The following is an 18,641-nucleotide window of genomic DNA, read 5'->3' as shown; positions in this document are numbered from 1 at the left end:
GTTTCAACAACATGGGGACCTGTGGAGTAGAATTCTTATATCTAAGTATGGAGGGTGGAGAGCCCTGCATGACACAAGGAGGAGCAACCATTTATCTTCTTGGTGAAAGGGTCTGCTGTAGTTAAATCATCAACAACACACAACAATATTTAAAAATCAGACAGAGTGGAGGGTGGGGAGTGGTCATAAATTCATATTCTGGGAAGATTCTTGGGTAGGTGCTAGAGTTTCACTAATGGCAAAGTATCCTAGATTATACAACATCTCCAACCAGCAACACCAACTTATCAGTAGTGTGGGGAGCCAAAAAGATGCAGGGTGGGAATGGAGGTTTAGTTGGAGGAGATCTTTATTTGAAAATGAAATTGGGATGGCAGCTGAATTTCTAGAGGAACTGGCTCCAGTAAAAATTCAACAAAACAGACCAGATTCATGGGTTTGGAAGGCTGACCCGAGTGGGAATTATTCTACAAAATCAGCATATCGATTATTGATGGAAGTGACAACGGGGGCTGAAGAAGATAGGAATCTCGTGGAGTTATGGAATCTTAAAATCCCTTTTAAGCAGACAGTGTTTGCATGGAGGCTCATCAAAGATTGATTGCCAACTAGGAAAAACTTAAGGACCAGACAAGTCGAGTTGAATGATTCTAGGTGCCCACTGTGCAACAGCCAGAATGAAGATGCAACACACCTATTTTTCTACTGCACCAAGACCCTACCTTTGTGGTGGGAATCTCAGTCATGAATAAATTCATCTGGTGTATTTCCTCATAATCCCAAAGATCATTTTCTGCAACATGAAAACTAGTCTGTTGTTGGAGTTAGAGCTAGAAGATGGAAATGCTGGTGGGTAGCACTAACATGGACAATTTGGAAGCACCGAAACAGGGTAGTCTTTGATAATCAATCTTTTGATGGAAGTAAAGTCATGGATGACGCACTATTTCTGCTATGGTCTTGGCTCAAGGTTATGGAGAAGGGTTTCACTATGCACTTCTGCTATTGGTCTTCCCATCTCAAAGCAGTCTTCTAGAAGTAGGGAGTGTTCATGAATGTAACAGTTTAAACTAGATTTGCAGGGCATGTGTACTTCCTCTATGGGTTCAGCCAGATCCTTAGTATTTTTCTAAGGAACCATATCTATGGGATCCTATCTATGTACAAAAGTACCTCTGGTACTTCATCACTATTTACATAATGAAATATTTATATATTTTTGCCGATAAAAAAAAACCATGCAAATGATAGCAATACACTAACAACAGTACCAGATATCACACAGATAACAACATCAGACAATAATTCCAACCAAGAGGAAATCATGACTAGAAATAGCAGAGGCAATAACAGACCAAAACGCAACACACACAGGCCCAAGTACCTCAGTGACTTCGTATAAGGACCAGGGGAGCTGCAAGCCCGATAGCAGATTCTAGAACTCCTTCTACTTCGCGCTTAAAGCTTTTTCCACATTTTACTTGATACCTATGTGGTTATGCAATTTCAAAATTCTGTTATAACAACTTAGCAAAATATCTTGTATGAAATGGCTATAAAAAGGGGTAATGATGAAATAAAAAGATATGAGAATTATTCCCTGCAATTTAGCTTTTCTTTTATTCTAGTTAGCTATCAACTGGTCTGACCTTAGCTTTTCTTTTATTCCAGTTAGCTATCAACAGACTAATAGGAAAGAACAAAATACTAAACATTTATTTAATTAAATCTAATAAAAAATTTACTTCAATCACATTATTTAACAAAATACTTGCAAGGTAGGGGTGTCTTCTAAGAGCTAGAGTGTTTGGCAGCCTATTATAAGGAAGTTTGAAGCCAAGCTTGCAAAATGTAAGCAAAGAAGTCTATCTATGGGGTGCAGAATCACTCTCATTAATTTAGTTTTATCAACAAAGTGTACCATAATTCTATTTAATGGATATCCATGTAGGGAGTGTTTGTAGCCTATAGGGTGTCTATACAGGGTATGTCTATAAAGGATATGAAGCATAAGGTGAACCTTGTGTGTATTCAAAAAACAAAAAAGGAGTCTTTTTGGTAAGCTCATCTGCCAATCTATGTGGGGAGATTCCTATGTGTCTTCGGATTTTGTTCCTTCAATTCAAGCATCAGGTGGATTGCTGTGCTTGTGGAATAACTCAGATTTTCAGGTGGAGAGAAGGGTTAAGGGTAGAAATTTTCTAATGCTGGAAGGGAAGTGGGTAAAATAGAATCAGTGGATTCGAATTCTTAATGCCTATGCACCTTGTGATTTAGCTGGGAAAAAGACCTTGTGGGATGATTTGAGGGACCTCAAGGCTTCTAATCCTACTGGTTTATGGTGCTTTCTAGGGGATTTCAATACTATCAGGAGCCAGGATGAGAGAATTAGCTTATCTCAGAGGAGTGTTGTCACCTCAGATACCTCAGATTTCAATGATTGGATATCTGAGATGGAGCTCCATGATATTAGATGCTTTGGCAGCAATTTTACTTGGTTTAGGCCCAATGATAGTGCCAAGAGTAGGCTTGACAGATTCTTGGTGTCTGATCAGTGGTTATACTTGTGGCCTGATACTTCCCAACATGTCCTTCAAAGAGATTATTCTGATCATTGTCCAATCATTTTGAAGACAAGGATGGTGGACTGGGGCCCTAAGCCTTTTCGGGTTGTGGACTGGTAGCTTAATCATAAAGGGTACCACTCTATGATCAAAGAGGCTTGGAATACAGATCTGCAGGGTGGTTGGGGGGGGGGGGGGAATTGCCCTTAAAAATAAGTTGAGGAACTTGAGATACACTATAAAACAATGGTGTAAAGACCAGGGGGACATTAAAGCTTCCAAGATTCAGAACCTCAAGCAGAAATTATGTGATTTGGAGAATCTAGCTTCTCATAGAATTCTATCTGATAGTGAAGTTATAACCAAGAGAGCTTTGCAACAAGAGTTGTGGGATATTTCAAATGCTTATGAATCCTTGTTGAGGCAGAAATCTAGGGCTAAGTGGATCAAGGAGGGTGACAAAAATACAGCTTACTTCCACAAAGTGATCAATTTCAGAAGAAGCTCAAATGCTGTTCATGGTATTCTCATTGATGGTGCTTGGGTCCAGCAACCTGACCTTGTTAAGAATGCAGTGGTTAACTTCTTTCTTGAGAGGTTCACTGAGCTGAATCCCTATAGACCTACTTTGGATGGGGTCTCTTTTCCCTCTATTGAGCAATATCAAAGAGAGGGGCTGAGATTGATTCACGGATTACGGACACTAAGATTAATCAAAAAGAATATGAGGAGGGGATGTTTCTTCATTCTTCGGAACTAGCTGGGAGGAACCCTAAGCAAGACTGTCCCTCACAAAGCCCTGCCACTATTAATAGCTTCAATAATAGTTATTTTGAGAATGAGGAGGATCTTCCTAGGGAGATTGCTAGAGATTTGGGTGTGTCCTATGCTGATAAAAACACCTGTAAGGACAAGATGAAGTATGATGTTATTAACAATAGCATTTTCCCTCAATTAGCAGCAGTGATGGGAACGGAGCAGAATGACCCATGAATATCTTGTCACTCAATTCTAGAGGGCTGGGCAGTGGAGTCAAGAGGTCAGGAATTAGAAAGCTAACCATGGCCAATGATGTTGTTGTTCTCTGCATACAGGAAACTAAAAGGGAGTTCATTGAGGTCTAGAACCAATGATTGGGGACCTAAACCTTTCAAGATAATGGATTGGTGGCTGAAGGACAAAAGCTTTTAGAATATGGTGGTTCACAACTGGAGTAACTATCATCCTAGTGGTTGGGGTGGTTTTGTTCTCAAGCAGAAATTAAAGTTCATAAAAAATCACATAAGGCAGTGGAGTTTACAAAATGGTGGTATTACAGCTACTAAAATCCAGAATTTAAAGAAGGACATGAATGCTTTGGAGGCTGGAGTCAATGGTTCAAACATATCTCAAGCTGAAATGGAGCTTAAGAAATCTTTGCAGGAATAGCTGTGAACAGCAACTATAGCTTATGAATCCATGATGAGGCAAAAATCTAGAGTGAAGTGGATAAGAGAAGGGGATACAAATTCAGCTTATTTTGGAAGAAATCTCTCAGATTACAATCCAACGACAAATATCTGATAGCTGGATGTGGGAAGCAGAGCCTAATGGATGTTACTCTTCAAGGAGTGCATATAACATGCTACAAGAAAGTTCAATGGGTGCCAATCTGGATGAAGCACTGCAGAACCTTTGGAAATTAAAAATCCCATCCAAAACTGCAATTTTTGCGTGGAGACTCATCAAGGATCGATTGCCAACTAAATCTAATCTGAGAAGGAGGAAAATAGAGATAAATGACAGATTATGCCCGTTTTGCAGAACTCAGTAGGAGGATGCATCTCATCTCTTTTTCAATTGTCCCAAATCTCTAGCTTTATGGTGGGAATCCTTAGCATGGACTGGAATAGTAGGGGCATTCCCCATTATCCCCAGGTACCATTTTTTGCAGCACCAAAATGGGATGAATGGAGGGAAAAGAAACAATAGCTGGAAGTGCTGGTGGGTAGCGTTAACGTGGTCAATGTGGCAGCACAGAAATAAGATCCTTTTCTCAAACGAATCATTCAACGCTTCTAAGCTGATGGATGATGCTCTGTTCTTGCTGTGGTCTTGGCTTAGAGCATCGGAGAAAGACTTCAATATTCACTATAACTATTGGTCTACCAATTTACCAATATGCTTTTCAGCAGATTAGGATGTTTATAGTTGTGGGGATGTAATTTAGGAGGGCTCACAAGCCAAGGGGCTTTGATTATGTATTCTTTTTATAGGATGGATCTCACCAATCTGAGCAGCTTGTCAGGTGGATCCACCATGATTTCCATAACTCTTTTGTAATCACAGTACCCGTGGTACTGTTATTTTAATATACATATCCTATTTTGCTGATAAAAAAAATAGAAGGAGGGTAAATGCTTTTCAAGGTTTATTCATGGAGTCCTTGTGGTTAAATTTCTGGTTAAATTTGGTTACCAATCTTATGATGGCCTTTGGTTAAATTTCTGGTTATATGTATTGGGGTCCTTGTGGTGGGTTTTGTTGGGTTTTGTTTGCTTTTTGGAAGGTGGCACTTTTGTGTCTTGTATTTGTTATTTTCAGTACCTCTGGTATTGTTCTATTTATTAATAATATACATATTTTTGCCTTCCAAAAAAAAGTAGAATGGTAATAGGCAACTTAATTGAAAATCTCATAATTATATTTTACTTACACTAAAAATTTAAGAACTGCTAATATTTAATATTCCAAGATGATAACTGATTCACAGCTAGATGGAAACCAAATAAGAGAACCAGAAAGATTACTATCAGAAAACCAACAAATTAAGCATGGAAGAATAACCAACTCACTCTCTTCTCTCTGTTGAACCAAAATCAGCTCAAAGACATCTCCTAATCTTACATTTTTTCTTCTAAATGCTTGAAAAGTATAAATAAAAAAAACCATTTGTTTCAATTAATAAATCCCTTAATACCAATATATAGAGAGGAAGATGGTACAATCTGTTAAAAAATATATCTATCTCCAAGACTTCCTCATGCATTCTAGTAATTTATCATTCTATTTATGCTCATCTAAGTTTCCTTTATTTCAATAGGACTACAATTTTCTAGATTCTTTCCTTTTATTAAAATTATTTTTACAACCCTTTCATCCAGTTATTTAAACTAACCACCAATATCTCTCTCCTATATAGTACCCAAGAAAATGCACAATGGGTAAACATGCAATCTAGTTGATGATGCAGTCAAGAGTCATTAACAATATAATTGCATATAGCTTAAATGCCCATGCTGTAAACAAAGCATCAAAATTCAATGAAAAAATAGTTACTTATTGGACGACCAAATTTGACCACTTCTTCACCTCTACTTCTCTGTTGACCTAGATAACCTATACATGAAAATGAGAAATTAGGATAAAGAAATCACAAGTGAATCATCACGGTATAACTCAAACTTCTATTACATCCAACATGAGTTGTGATCTTGTGAATGATAAAAGTAAAAGATCATGATTTGTAGACAATAAAAAATTGCTAAGATTAATAGTTTATCATGGCTGAAAATGCCTAACTCTTGGTGAACGTGACCCTAAGCAGCCAAATAAATATGCCCTAATAAATGCCTAGGATAAATCCAGTTTTATATTAAATTCAAATGTTCAAAAACATAAACTAATAGAACAAAGGCTTCACAAAAGGAATGTACCTACAAAGATAACAACACCATCAACAGACACCTAGCTTTTCTTTTATTCCAGTTAGCTATCAACAGACTAATAGGAAAAAACAAAATACTAAACATTTATTTAATTAAATCTAATAAAAAATTTACTTCAATCACATTATTTAAAAAAATACTTGCAAGGTAGGGGTGTCTTCTAAGAACTGGAGGGAGCTTTATCTATACTTAAGCATTACTTGCTCAAGAAACAAAAAATATGTTAAAACAACAACAGTCAAGCCCCCTCTGTTGGACAATAAAATGTTAAAGCAATTGCAGGCAATTTCAAGACCCCTGTGGATCCATCTACAAAAATCATGGTTGATTCTCTGTTATAGTGCAAACAGAATAACACGTTACTAAAAATCATGCAACATTACTTATTACTACCCAGAAAAAATAAAATAGGTCAAATGAAGTATACAAGTTAGTGTTACCTTGATCAAGAGAACCCAGCAACACACGCACGTGAGCGGAGCCTGTAGAATCGCAAACAAAAACCTTTTGTTTATTATCCGATGCCACTCTCAATTCGGGTCAAACCACTCACAAGGAAACTTAGCATACACGAATTTGACCTACGTACCTCGCGGAGAAAACTTTGACCTTTGAGTAGCGACGAGTGTTTCAGCACCGTAGTAGCAACAGTGTATGTAGGGTTTTCTTCGAGCCAGGACAATGTGGGTTCTGTGGGGTTCCAGTGACGACAATATGGGTTTTCCAACATTGTAGGAGGTTCTGTGGGTTCCAGTGAGGACAATATGGGTTTTCCGGCAGTGTAGGGGGTTCTGTGGGTTCGACCGACGACAATGTGGGTGTCGAGGGAGCGATTTCTGGCAAATTTCAGGCGGGAGGAGAAAGAGAAGAGCGATTTCACGCAGGAGGATGACAAAGAGAAGAGGGAAGGCAAGGTTTTCGAGCGCGCGCGGCTTTTGAAATCTCAATGTTTTTAACTTATAAACATAACAACATCGATTTTTTATTGATAACCGATGTTAACTGAATATAGTTAACATCAGTTTTGTAAAAACCGATGTTAACATCAAATGCATTACATCGGTTTTTTAACAAACCGATGTTAAAATCAACTCCTTAACATCGGCTTCCTCAAAACCGATGTTAACTCTATGAACTTAACATCGGTTTTGCCCAAACCGATGTTACCATATTCATTTTAACATCATGTTAACATCGGTTTTTTAAATAACCAATGTTAACATGAATTAGTTAACATCGGTTTTTTAAATAATCAATGTTAACATGAATTAGTTAACATCGGTTTTTCTAAAATCGATGTTAAGTAACTCCATTTAATTATAAAAATGTCACCGCGCTTTCGTTAACATCGATTTTAGCTATAACCGATGTTAATTGGACGATGTAGAAAGCTTTTTTTTAGTAGTGCATTAGGCAGATAAAACATAAGTGAATTTGTATTCCTCATATTAATTTTAGTTATAATTATTTTATTTTATGTTAATTGTTATAAAAATTATTTCATTTTCTTATATTGATTATAACAACACCAATTAATTCACAATTTAAGCAACAATTGCTTTTGATTAAACTATTTTTTATTTACAATTTTAATTACATTGATTTCTTTTACATATTTTTTCTCATTTATAAATTAAGTTCTAAATTATTTTAAATTTGGTAGATAAATTAATTTAAATGAGGAAAAAATTAATTATAAATCATTATTGGTTTTAGCTTATTATATGTTAAATTTTTGCGCCCTCTAACCAAAGTTTTTGGTTTTGTGCTTGCTTGTGGTCCTACCAAAAAGTTACAAATCCTTGTGGTGGTTAAAAAAATATTTTTTTAATGTAATTCATTGGTTGTTTTGTTTTCGGATTTTTTTTATCTTTTTTCTGATCACAATTGATTCTTTGCCAATTTTTATAGGTACATGTAAAAACTTCGATACCAAATACCATTCTTGAGAATTTAGTTGATATAAAATACGATTAAGATGCCCCATGTCGCATACGTGCAATTACTTACACGTGGGTTTGATGGATCAAATATAAATTGGCAGACAGTATATGGACCACTGCCATAAAAGTTTAGGTTGTTTCTCGATTAATGATCCTCTCTCGATATGCATGCCTACGTACGTACTTTCCCTATATATATATATCATTCATCCTCCATGCAAATAAACGTTCATCCTCTTTTTATCTTTTTCTTTCACTTTGTATATTCCCAGTCCAAAAGCTGATATTTTAGGTTTTTAAGTTAACACTGTATTTTCAATTTCTATTATATATATATATATATATATATATATATATATATATATATATATATATATATATATATATATATAGCCACATTCTCATATGCCAATGTAATTAATGTATTTAGTAGTTTTAAATATAAAACAAATATTTTATAAACTTCCCCCAATGTTAAGGACGATAATTGGAAATTTTACATGAATTAACAACAAAAAGGTAAATATTTTCTTATCCATTATATGTTTCTTTATTAATTTTATATTTAATTTTAATATTAAAATAAGAATTTGTTTTACTAACCAGGTAACAAAGCTTGGTGTAGATATATAGGTATTTATTGATTTTATTTGGTAAATAAGTATAAAGTATTTATTGAGGATGAACATGAGCATAAAATTTATTACAGTACATATCCAGGAAATGGAACTTTTTCAAAATGCAAGAGGATGAACATGACATTTAATTTTAGTATCTTATATCTAAGCATTAGCCATTAATTATCAACACTATTAAAATGTCTTGAAAATATGTGGGCAAAAAGAAAGGGAAGGGAAATGATATCTTATGTTTGTTAATACATCTTTATCACAAAGATCAAATTAACTAATTAAGAGGTACAATATTAGCAAGTGATGATTCAGCAAAAAAATATATTAGAAAGTGATATTAACAATCAACTAATATTTGCCTTAAAAAATCAACTAATATTGTTCACTTTTTTGCGACAAATTAATTATTGCAATAAATACATTTTTAGTAGTTGGGGGACCGAATTAGCAATCAATAATTTGATCAAGCTCCCCTATTGTATATTTCTCTCATTGTCTCACTTTTCATTGTCATTGTTGGTGTTTGGTGGCAGATCTATATATATAAATCAGGGGTGAAAATGTTCTCTCTTACTTTTAAAAAACTAAATATAAATATCTTGATATATATATATATAAATAGGGGTGTGTGTTATCACAAGCTCTAACAAATAATAACTAATAATATTTTTTTTATAAAAAAAATGAATGAATGAATGAATACATAAGAATTAGACTTAATTAAAATTAATATATTGTGTCATGATGTGCAGATAACCATGGTGTTCATGGTTCTCATAGGTAGGCAACTATTGTTGAGAGCATCCGTGATATTTTATGAGAAGACGGGCGCTTAAAATTTGTGCATTCGTTACGTGAAGACAATCACTGTGCCGACTTTCGGGCAAACTTTGGCCCTAATTTTGAGGAATGGTCACTACTAGAAAAATTAAGATTAACATCGGTTTTGTCAAAAATTGATGTTAACATAAATACGGTGGAATAATGATAAATAATGTGTATTCATTAACATCGATTTTCTTTAAAACCGATGTTAATGAAGTGACGTTAACATCGATTCTTGTAAAACCGATGTTAACATTAATCCGTTAACATCGGTTATGGAAGAACCGATGTTAACGTCATTTCGTTAACATCGGTTTTCTTCAAAACCAATGTTAACTTCACTTCGTTAACATCGATTTTCAGAGAACTGATGTTAACGTATGATCATTTAATATCGGTTTGTTGAATAAAACCGATATTAACGTTAACATCAGTTTTTTTATTTATTGAAAATTGATGTGGAACTTAAATTTTAAATTTTATTATACGCGACCTATTTTGCTTGCGCTCTCTTCTTCTCCATGTACCCTGTCACGCTCTTTTCTTCTCCGTGTACCCTCTCGCGCTCTCTTCTTCTCCATTAACATCTAAGGGTGTTGTTCTCCATTGCGCTGAAGACTGTGACAACTCACTTATAAGGTACGTTTCGTGTACCTGTGTTGTTCTATTAATACCTAGGTCTGTTTCGGGAACTCGTGGTTAACCCAAGGACCTTTTTTGGTTTCTGCTGCAAGGATTGGGGAACTCGTGGTGACCTGAGGTATGTTTCACTGCTAGTCTCGCTGCCATTGTCGGTGTTGGGTTCGATGTAAGCTTCATGTCTTCATTGTAACTTTGTGCTTCCGCATACGTGCTCTTTGTGCTCACTTCTTTCTGAAGCATGTTTATGTTCCCATTGTAATTTTTTCTTATGAAAGCTAGTCAAGGGCTTTTCATTTGCATTGCATTACCCTAACCCTCTTAATTGTTTGAAAAATATTACACTAATTGATGAAATTTTTTTAAAAAAGAAACAATTTGTATAATTTCACAAAACCTCTTAGATTATTAGTGTCATTTACCCAAGATTGTCCGTGACTAGTCCATTCAAGTGGTGTTTGAGCCTTCCCTTAGTTGTTCATTTATTTCTTAGTAGAAGAGTGGTTACTCACCTCATGGGGATAAGGGAGGTACCTTATGGCAAACATATCCTTTGCTTTGGCCCTCAACCACCATGGCCTATGTAACTCCTAATATGGTTTGTTGGCAACTTAGCTTCATAAGTACCAAACATAATAACCTTAGGCCAATCCAACAGATTGCCATTTTTCCAACCCAAATAAGTAAACGTTTTAGGAGGACTTCTCTTTGATAAGAACCTAGAGAGAACCACAACCATGCCACAAAAAGTAAGAGTAGTATCTAATATTTGTACTAACAGAATTCAAATGCTATTCAATTTAATAGTAAGAGTAGTATCTAATATTTGTTCATATTGCTGACTTCTTTACATATTTATACTAATGCATTGTAATAGAATTCAATTTGTTATAACAGAATTATCTAATATTCTGCTCAACAACTACCTAGTGGAAATTGCCCGTAACTGCCTGTGAGAAGTGGATTACTACATCCAGCTTTGGTGGTTCTTGCCTTGGCGCCTTAAACATATTCTTGCAGGTAAGTGGGCTTCTTAGTAACTCTCGCAAATTGATCTAAGACCTGGAAGGTGAAGAAAATAGTTGATTGTTGAATGAGAGTTATAAGATAGGATTTATTTTATTAGTAGAATCTCAATTCTGCAGCAATGGTATTCCTTTGTATCAATTAACTATCAAAAATTCAGATGATGTGTATTTACTTATCTGCAGTTTGCATACTTGTCGCTTTGTTTATATTCAAAGGACACTGATTTTGCTACCCAGTAGTGGAACTGGAGCAGTGCTACATGTTGCTGGCCAAAATTGATCACAAGTTCACTGTAATTAACTAAAATCTAGTGATGTTAATCTATCCATGGAGGGATAGATAAATGTCTTCTATCCATGTCTCAACTTGTCCTCAGTATTGAAAAGATAATCTTCTTTCTAAATCCCAATAGCTAATCCTGCAGCATAGGCTGCTCCAACTGCTGTTGTGTGTATATTAGTAGCTCTACTTACTGAACATCCCACCAAATAAAGAGAAGTCCAAGTCCAACCATTCTGATGATGGGTGTGGGGACAGATCAATCTATGTTGCACACCAAGTTATGCAATAGTGAAGGGCCTATACTAACCCCCCCCCCCTAACACACACACACACACACAATCACACTGAAAAGCTTTATAGGTAAATTGAATTGAGTTTTAACTAAAGTGTGAAACTATTTGAACAAATTACGAGTCTCGGATTTACTTTTCAACAAAGAAAGCCAACTAAACCAATGCAACAGTGAGAAAAAAATCAGAACATGTTTCATTTATAATTGGTATATTACATAGCTTGGATACAAGTTTCATAGTATCACCACTAGGGTGACCTAATCTGGAATGCCAAGTGGCAAAAGAAAGATCACTATTAGAAAGAGTATTGACATGAGACACACTAGGACTGATTCTATTTACACTAGTTGAAACAGAATCTGGAGAAGAAGCAGAGGTCTGAGACTAATTCTGATTAGGATATTGGCTGGTATAATCCATAGGCTGAGTAGGAACTAGGAACATAGCCATCACAGTGCCTACGATGACAATAAGAAGCCTCATGAACTATAGCAGTACAACTAACTCTGTCAATTGAGTCTAGTTAGTTAACTGTAGTTAATCTTATACATAGAAGCTAAGAAAGGAAAAAATATCTATCAAATAAATATACTCCTATAAAGTAAAATATAAGATAGTAGAGGTTTACCTCTCCAAGATCAGAATCAGGAGGCCTTTCCTAAAATTGGACACTAGGAGCATGCTGTAGCTTGGAAAGATTTTCAAGTAGTTTAGATCTAATTTCTTCAAGTAAATGACGAGAATTCTTGTTTTCCATGTTACTTGGGGCAACATGAAGGGTATAATCTGGACCAAAATATTCATAATACTCGTGCTGTGGCATTTTGTCATCAATTTCTATTCCAAGAGCAACTCCTGTCTGCCTTAACATATAAGTTATAACATGTATAATTTTCAGTATTTGGATTAAATTCTTTACAAAACGATTACTCTAGTAATACATAACTAAACATGAAAGCTGAGAAGTGAGAAACAACATCTACATGGTAAGCCCCATTGAATACTAAGAAGCTTTAGGATATGTAATTTATATTTTATAGTTCAAGACAAGCAAAATGAAACAATAACTCAACTACTGTGACCACTCCAACATAACTATTGCCACTGAACAAGTTACTTCATGTTTAGAATTCTGCATTTTATATAATCAACATATGAAAGATGGAGAAAATATTGTAATTTCATGACATTAACCCCACTTGTGGTGATTGATGTAGGTGGTGATTGAGTTATTTATTGGATTCTTGCTTCCATTTGGGACCGTGTTGCTCATCATCACAGGTACAAATGTTTGTTACCAATTAATTTTTTTATTACTTGTTCACTGCCATTAAAGACAACTAATATTTGATATACAAATTTTGTTCATGATGAGAGAACCTTAGATTCCCGTTTGAGACTGAATGCAATGATTCTTGCAGACAGTTTGCATTAATCAATGTATTCAATCTTGAATTGTCCGTTTGGACAGTTTGGGGAAGCTGATATTTTTATGGTAGATTCATACGTTAAGGTTAACATTATTTTGTTTAATTTGATGAAATTTTGGTACAATGCATTTCTAGTTGTTCTCTGAGTGCATACTTGATTATTGGGAAATTAATTTCATCGATTTCATGTCGTGTACTTGGAGACCAATGCGAAATGCTGCCAAAATTTTGTCAAATTAAACAAAATAGAATTAACCCTGACGTATGAAGCTACCATAAAAGATGGTCTTCCTGAATGGGATAGGGCCACACCTATAATAAAAAAGTGAGATTTTCATGCATCGAATAACTTTGTGAGTATCACGGAGTTATTACTTAGATGGATCAAAGTTGGATGAATGAAAGTCGCATCAGCCCAGAATATGAGGAAGGCGTCGAGCAGTTCTTGCAATTTGCTTCAGAAAGAAGTCGACCGGATGAAGATGGAAAATATTATTATCCTTGCATCAATTGTTTGAATGGAAGACAACTAATACTGGACGACATACGGGAGCATCTATTGTGTGATTGGATTAAGAAGAATTACACGACATGAATATGACATGGTGAATTGATAGACATGCAAAGCGGGTCCCAATCTGAACTATTTGATGTAGAAATGGGAGATCACTTGGAGGATATGATTCGTGACCTTGGACAAGAGTCTTTTCAGCAAGCACATGCCCCTATGTATGAAGGATTGCAAAGTAATTCAAAGAAGCCTTTGTATATGGGGTGCAAGAATTCCTTGATGCTGTTGTCGGCGGTGTTAAGTCTGGTTAATGTCAATGCCAGATATGGGTGGAGTGACAAAAGCTTTAGTTCACTGCTTCAAGTAGTGCACGATTTGCTTCCAGAGGAAAACACGTTGCCTAAAAGTTACTATCAGGCCAAGAAGATACTATGCCCGATGGGTATGGACTATCAGAAGATTCATGCTTGCCCCAATGATTGCATAGTGTACATGCATGAATTTGAAGAAATGTCCAAATGCCCTAGGTGTGGGACATCATGGTACAAAGTAAAGGATGATGAGGACTGCAGTTCTGATGAAAACTCAAAGAAGGACCCTTCAGTGAAGGTGTTATGTTATCTTCCCATCATTCCAAGGTTTAAGCATCTTTTTGCTAATGCAGGCGACACAAAAGACCTTACCTGGCATGCAAATGGGAGAAACTCTGATGGAATGGTCCGTCATCCGGCTAACTGCTCCTAGTGGAAGAAGATTGATCGTTTGTATCTAAATTTCAATAAAGAGGCAAGAAATCTTAGGCTTGGACTAGCCAGTGATGGAATAAATCCATATGACAATTTAAGCACTCGACATAGTTCATGGCCAGTTCTACTAGTAATTTACAATTTGCCTCCTTAGTTGTTCATGAAGCGAAAATACATGATGTTGTCTATGATAATATCGGGCCCAAGACAGCCAGGAAATGACATTGATGTTTATCAAAGTCCGTTGATTGAAGACTTGACAAAGTTGTGGGACAAGGGGGTTTTAGTGTGTGATGGGTTTCGCAAGGAGACTTTTCAAATGCGTGCAATGTTTTTTTGTACCATTAATGACTTTTCAGCATATGGGAATATGAGCGGTTATAGTGTTAAGGGCCATCATGCATGCCCCATCTGTCAAGATGACACAAGCTACATACAATTGAAACATGGTAGGAAAACAGTGTACACAAGGCATCATTGTTTTCTAAAACCTCATCACCCTTACAGGCGATTGAAAAAAGCATTTAATGGAAGTCAAGAGCATGAAACTACGCCGATACCGTTGACTGGTGAGCAGGTCTTCCAGCAGGTTCAACACCTGAATACTGTATTTGGAAAGACCCAAAAAAGGATAAAAGTACAACTTACATATGGAAAAAGAGGTCCATTTTGTTTGATATTTCGTACTGGTCTGATCTAAATATTAGACATTGTATTGATGTTATGCATGTGGAGAAAAATGTATGTGATAGTGTCATTGAGACACTCCTTAACATTCAAGGCAAGATGAAAGATGGTCTGAATACCCGTCAAGATCTAGCTGACATGGGTATACGATCGCAGTTGCATCCAAGGTCTGATGGTAAAAAAATATACTTGCCTCCAACTTGTCATACTTTGTCCAGAAAGGAGAAGATAAGTTTTTGTCAGTGTCTACGCCGGGTCAAAGTCCCACAAGGATACTCTTCAAATATTAAGAGCCTTGTGCAGTTGAAGGAGCTTAAGTTGGTAGGGTTAAAGTCTCACGATTGTCATGTGTTGATGCAACAATTGTTAGTCATGGCCATACAAGACATTTTGCCTAACAAAGTCAAGTTAGCCATAACTCGCTTGTGCTTATTCTTCAATGCCATATGTAGCAAAGTCGTTGATCCTGTCAAGTTTGATGACCTGGAAAATGAGGCCACAATTATACTGTTCCAGTTGGAGATGTATTTTCCTCCTGCTTTCTTTGACATCATGATTCACTTAATTGTTCATCTGGTAAGAGAAATCAAATGTTGTGGTCCTATTTATTTGTAGTGGATGTACCTGGTTGAGTGATACATGAAGATCTTAAAAGGTTATACCAAGAATCTACATCATCCGGAAGCATCTATTGTTGAAAGGTACATTGCAGAAGAAGCCATTGAATTTTGTTCAGAGTACATTGAAAAGGCAAAACCTGTTGGCCTTCCTGAGTCTTGCCATGATGATAGAGTAAGCGGTAAGGGCTCAAGAGGACTGCATGTTATCACCCCAAGTGTAGAAGATTTGTTACAAGCTCACTTGTATGTTTTGAATAACAGTAATAACGTTTTGCCATACATACTTCAGCATGAAGCTTTAGTCAAACAAAGTAATCCAAAAATGTCAAAGAACTGGCTCTTGAAAAAGCATAAGAAGATTTTCTTTGATTGGTTTAAAGATACAATCTTTGCTGATGAAAATGTTTCTGAAACATTAAGAAAACTAGCAGATGGGCCTAAAAGAAATGTTATAACTTGTCAAGGATATGACATAAACAAGTATTCCTTTTATACAAAAGCACAAGACGACAAAAGTACAATGCAAAACAGCGGGGCCACCCTAAGGGCTGAATCTCAACACTTCGCAAGTATGCATGATGACAATCCCTGTGTAGCTTCCATCCCTTACTTTGGGTTCATTGATGAAATTTTGGAGCTTAACTATGTCAAATTTATTGTATGTGTTTTCAAATGTAAATGGGTTGACAACAACACCGGTGTGCAGATCGATGATGTAGGATTTACGTTGGTAGACCTAAAGAAACTAGCTTACCACAATGACCCTTTTATCATGGCAGAACAAGCTAAATAGGTATTTTATGTGCAAGACCCTTGTGATGAAAGGTGGTGTGTGGTTCTACATGGGAAAACAATTGGTGTTAATGTAGAAGACGATGATTCATACATGGACACTTATGTTAGTCCTTTGTCCACACAAATGACTCCTAACGTCGTCAGAGAAGAAGAACCTGACGACGTTCATGCTAATCGTAATGATCATGATGAAGGAGAATTAATTAACATCGTCTAATGTAATTTTCTAATTATGTATTTGATTTCGGTAAATTAATTTACATAACTGATTCAATTTTTAGATAATGTTAACTAACTCAAGTTTTTCTCTTTACAGGACCATGGCTACTCCACATGCCTTGCCTCCTTCTCCTCCTCCTGTAGTAGCATCAGTGTCTTTGTCTACCTTGAAGCGGACACACAAAGCCACACGGCTATGATCCTTGGCCATTAGACCACTTGGGGCAAAGAGACCAGTGGTCCACATCGATCCTATGACCGACAAGGCCAGCGGTCCCTACAAGAAGAAATTAAGAACATATTTGGGGATTGTCGCTTGTGATAAGGTCGATGTGACATATGACACCTGGAAGGAAGTCCCTGCTACTCAGAAGGATTTGATATGGGAGGATATTTAGGTAATTTTGTTTTCATCTTTGATTTTCTTATTAGCCAAAATTTATAATTTACTAACAATAAAACCTAATTTATTTTTTGTCAGGCAGAATTTGATATCCTTGTGACTGTAGGACAAAGAAGAAGGTACTTCAGACTGTCAGCGAGCGGTGGAGACAGTTTAAATCAAATTTGACCAGGAAATGGGCACTTGCAGCCGACAAGGACGGTGTGGAAGACTCTATTTGTGAAAAATATGGCATCAACAAAGAGAAATGAGCCCAATTTTGTAAGACCCGCAGAGACCCCTCGTTGGAGGTATGTACTTTGTAATGTTAATTGCTTTCCACTAAAAATTCAGTTCTTATAATAGATTGTAGTAATCATTTTCATACCTCGTTCGATTTTTGCAGGATGTGCAGAAAAAGGCACAGGCCATCCAGAAGCAAAACACCGCCCCCCACGTGTTGTCTTGTAGGGGTTATGAATATTGAGAACAGAAGCTGATGGTTGAGAAGGCAAAGAAAAAACTGGAGGAAGCTGCTTAGTCCGGAAGCACTGAGGGCGTCATTGACCCTTCATCTCCCATCAGACGATACGTGAAGTGGAAGATGGCCCACACCAGGAAAACTAGCTAGATGACACTGAGGTAGCAAAGGAAATCACTGAGAAGATTGTAAGACATTTTCAATTAAGAATTGTAATTATCTTTGTTTATTCTGTGAATGCCTTGGACAAATATATGTGTTGTGTACAAGATTCTTTGGAGGAGCAGGCGTCACAGGGTTCGTTTGTCCCCCATGGATGTTAGGATCTCCTGACTACTGTCGTTGGGTGACTAGAACACCCTGGTCGTGTGCGTGCTGCTGGAGCTGGTGTCACCATTAAGCAATACTTTGGACTGGCTGAACGGACCTCCCACACTTCTTCTTCCATCACTCCAGAAGAACTAGAGCAACTGACTCAACAAATTAGGGACCAGTTGGAGGAGTCGATCACAAAAAAAATGACTCGGCAACTGATGTTATCCTTCATCCAGATGCAATCCCAATTACAGTCACAAATCCAATCACAGGGGCTTGCACTGCCTCCGGAGCCTGAGGTTGGTCCCTCAGCTACTTGTGTCAGCACAAAGGGGAGTTGTATTGATCCCTCAGCGACCGATCCAGACACGGGTGACTCAGACAAATGCCGATTGTACATCGAAGAAAATCCTCCTCGCCTGGTTGCCCTAGGAAGAGTTTATGAGGGATCCACAACCATTCATAACATCCCTTTGTTGCATGATCAAGTGAAGGTTGGTGTTGAGTAGGTTAAAGATACAGATGCTCCCATTCATGTACC

The 18,641-nt window shown here is 36.6% G+C and overlaps 1 protein-coding gene across 1 annotated transcript; it reads left to right on the top strand.

The window, feature by feature from the left end:
* The first annotated feature begins 2,078 nt into the window (after positions 1-2,078).
* Positions 2,079-3,557, top strand: LOC114411199. Its single transcript, XM_028374951.1, has 4 exons — positions 2,079-2,190; positions 2,278-2,669; positions 2,827-3,201; positions 3,297-3,557. The coding sequence occupies exons 1-4, from the start codon at positions 2,079-2,081 to the stop codon at positions 3,555-3,557; spliced, it is 1,140 nt and encodes a 379-aa protein (XP_028230752.1).
* The last annotated feature ends 15,084 nt before the right edge of the window (positions 3,558-18,641 follow it).

Source organism: Glycine soja, chromosome 5, assembly GCF_004193775.1.
Source record: "Glycine soja cultivar W05 chromosome 5, ASM419377v2, whole genome shotgun sequence".
NCBI classification, from domain to species: Eukaryota; Viridiplantae; Streptophyta; class Magnoliopsida; order Fabales; family Fabaceae; genus Glycine; species Glycine soja.
This window is presented reverse-complemented; position numbering and strand designations above follow the sequence as displayed.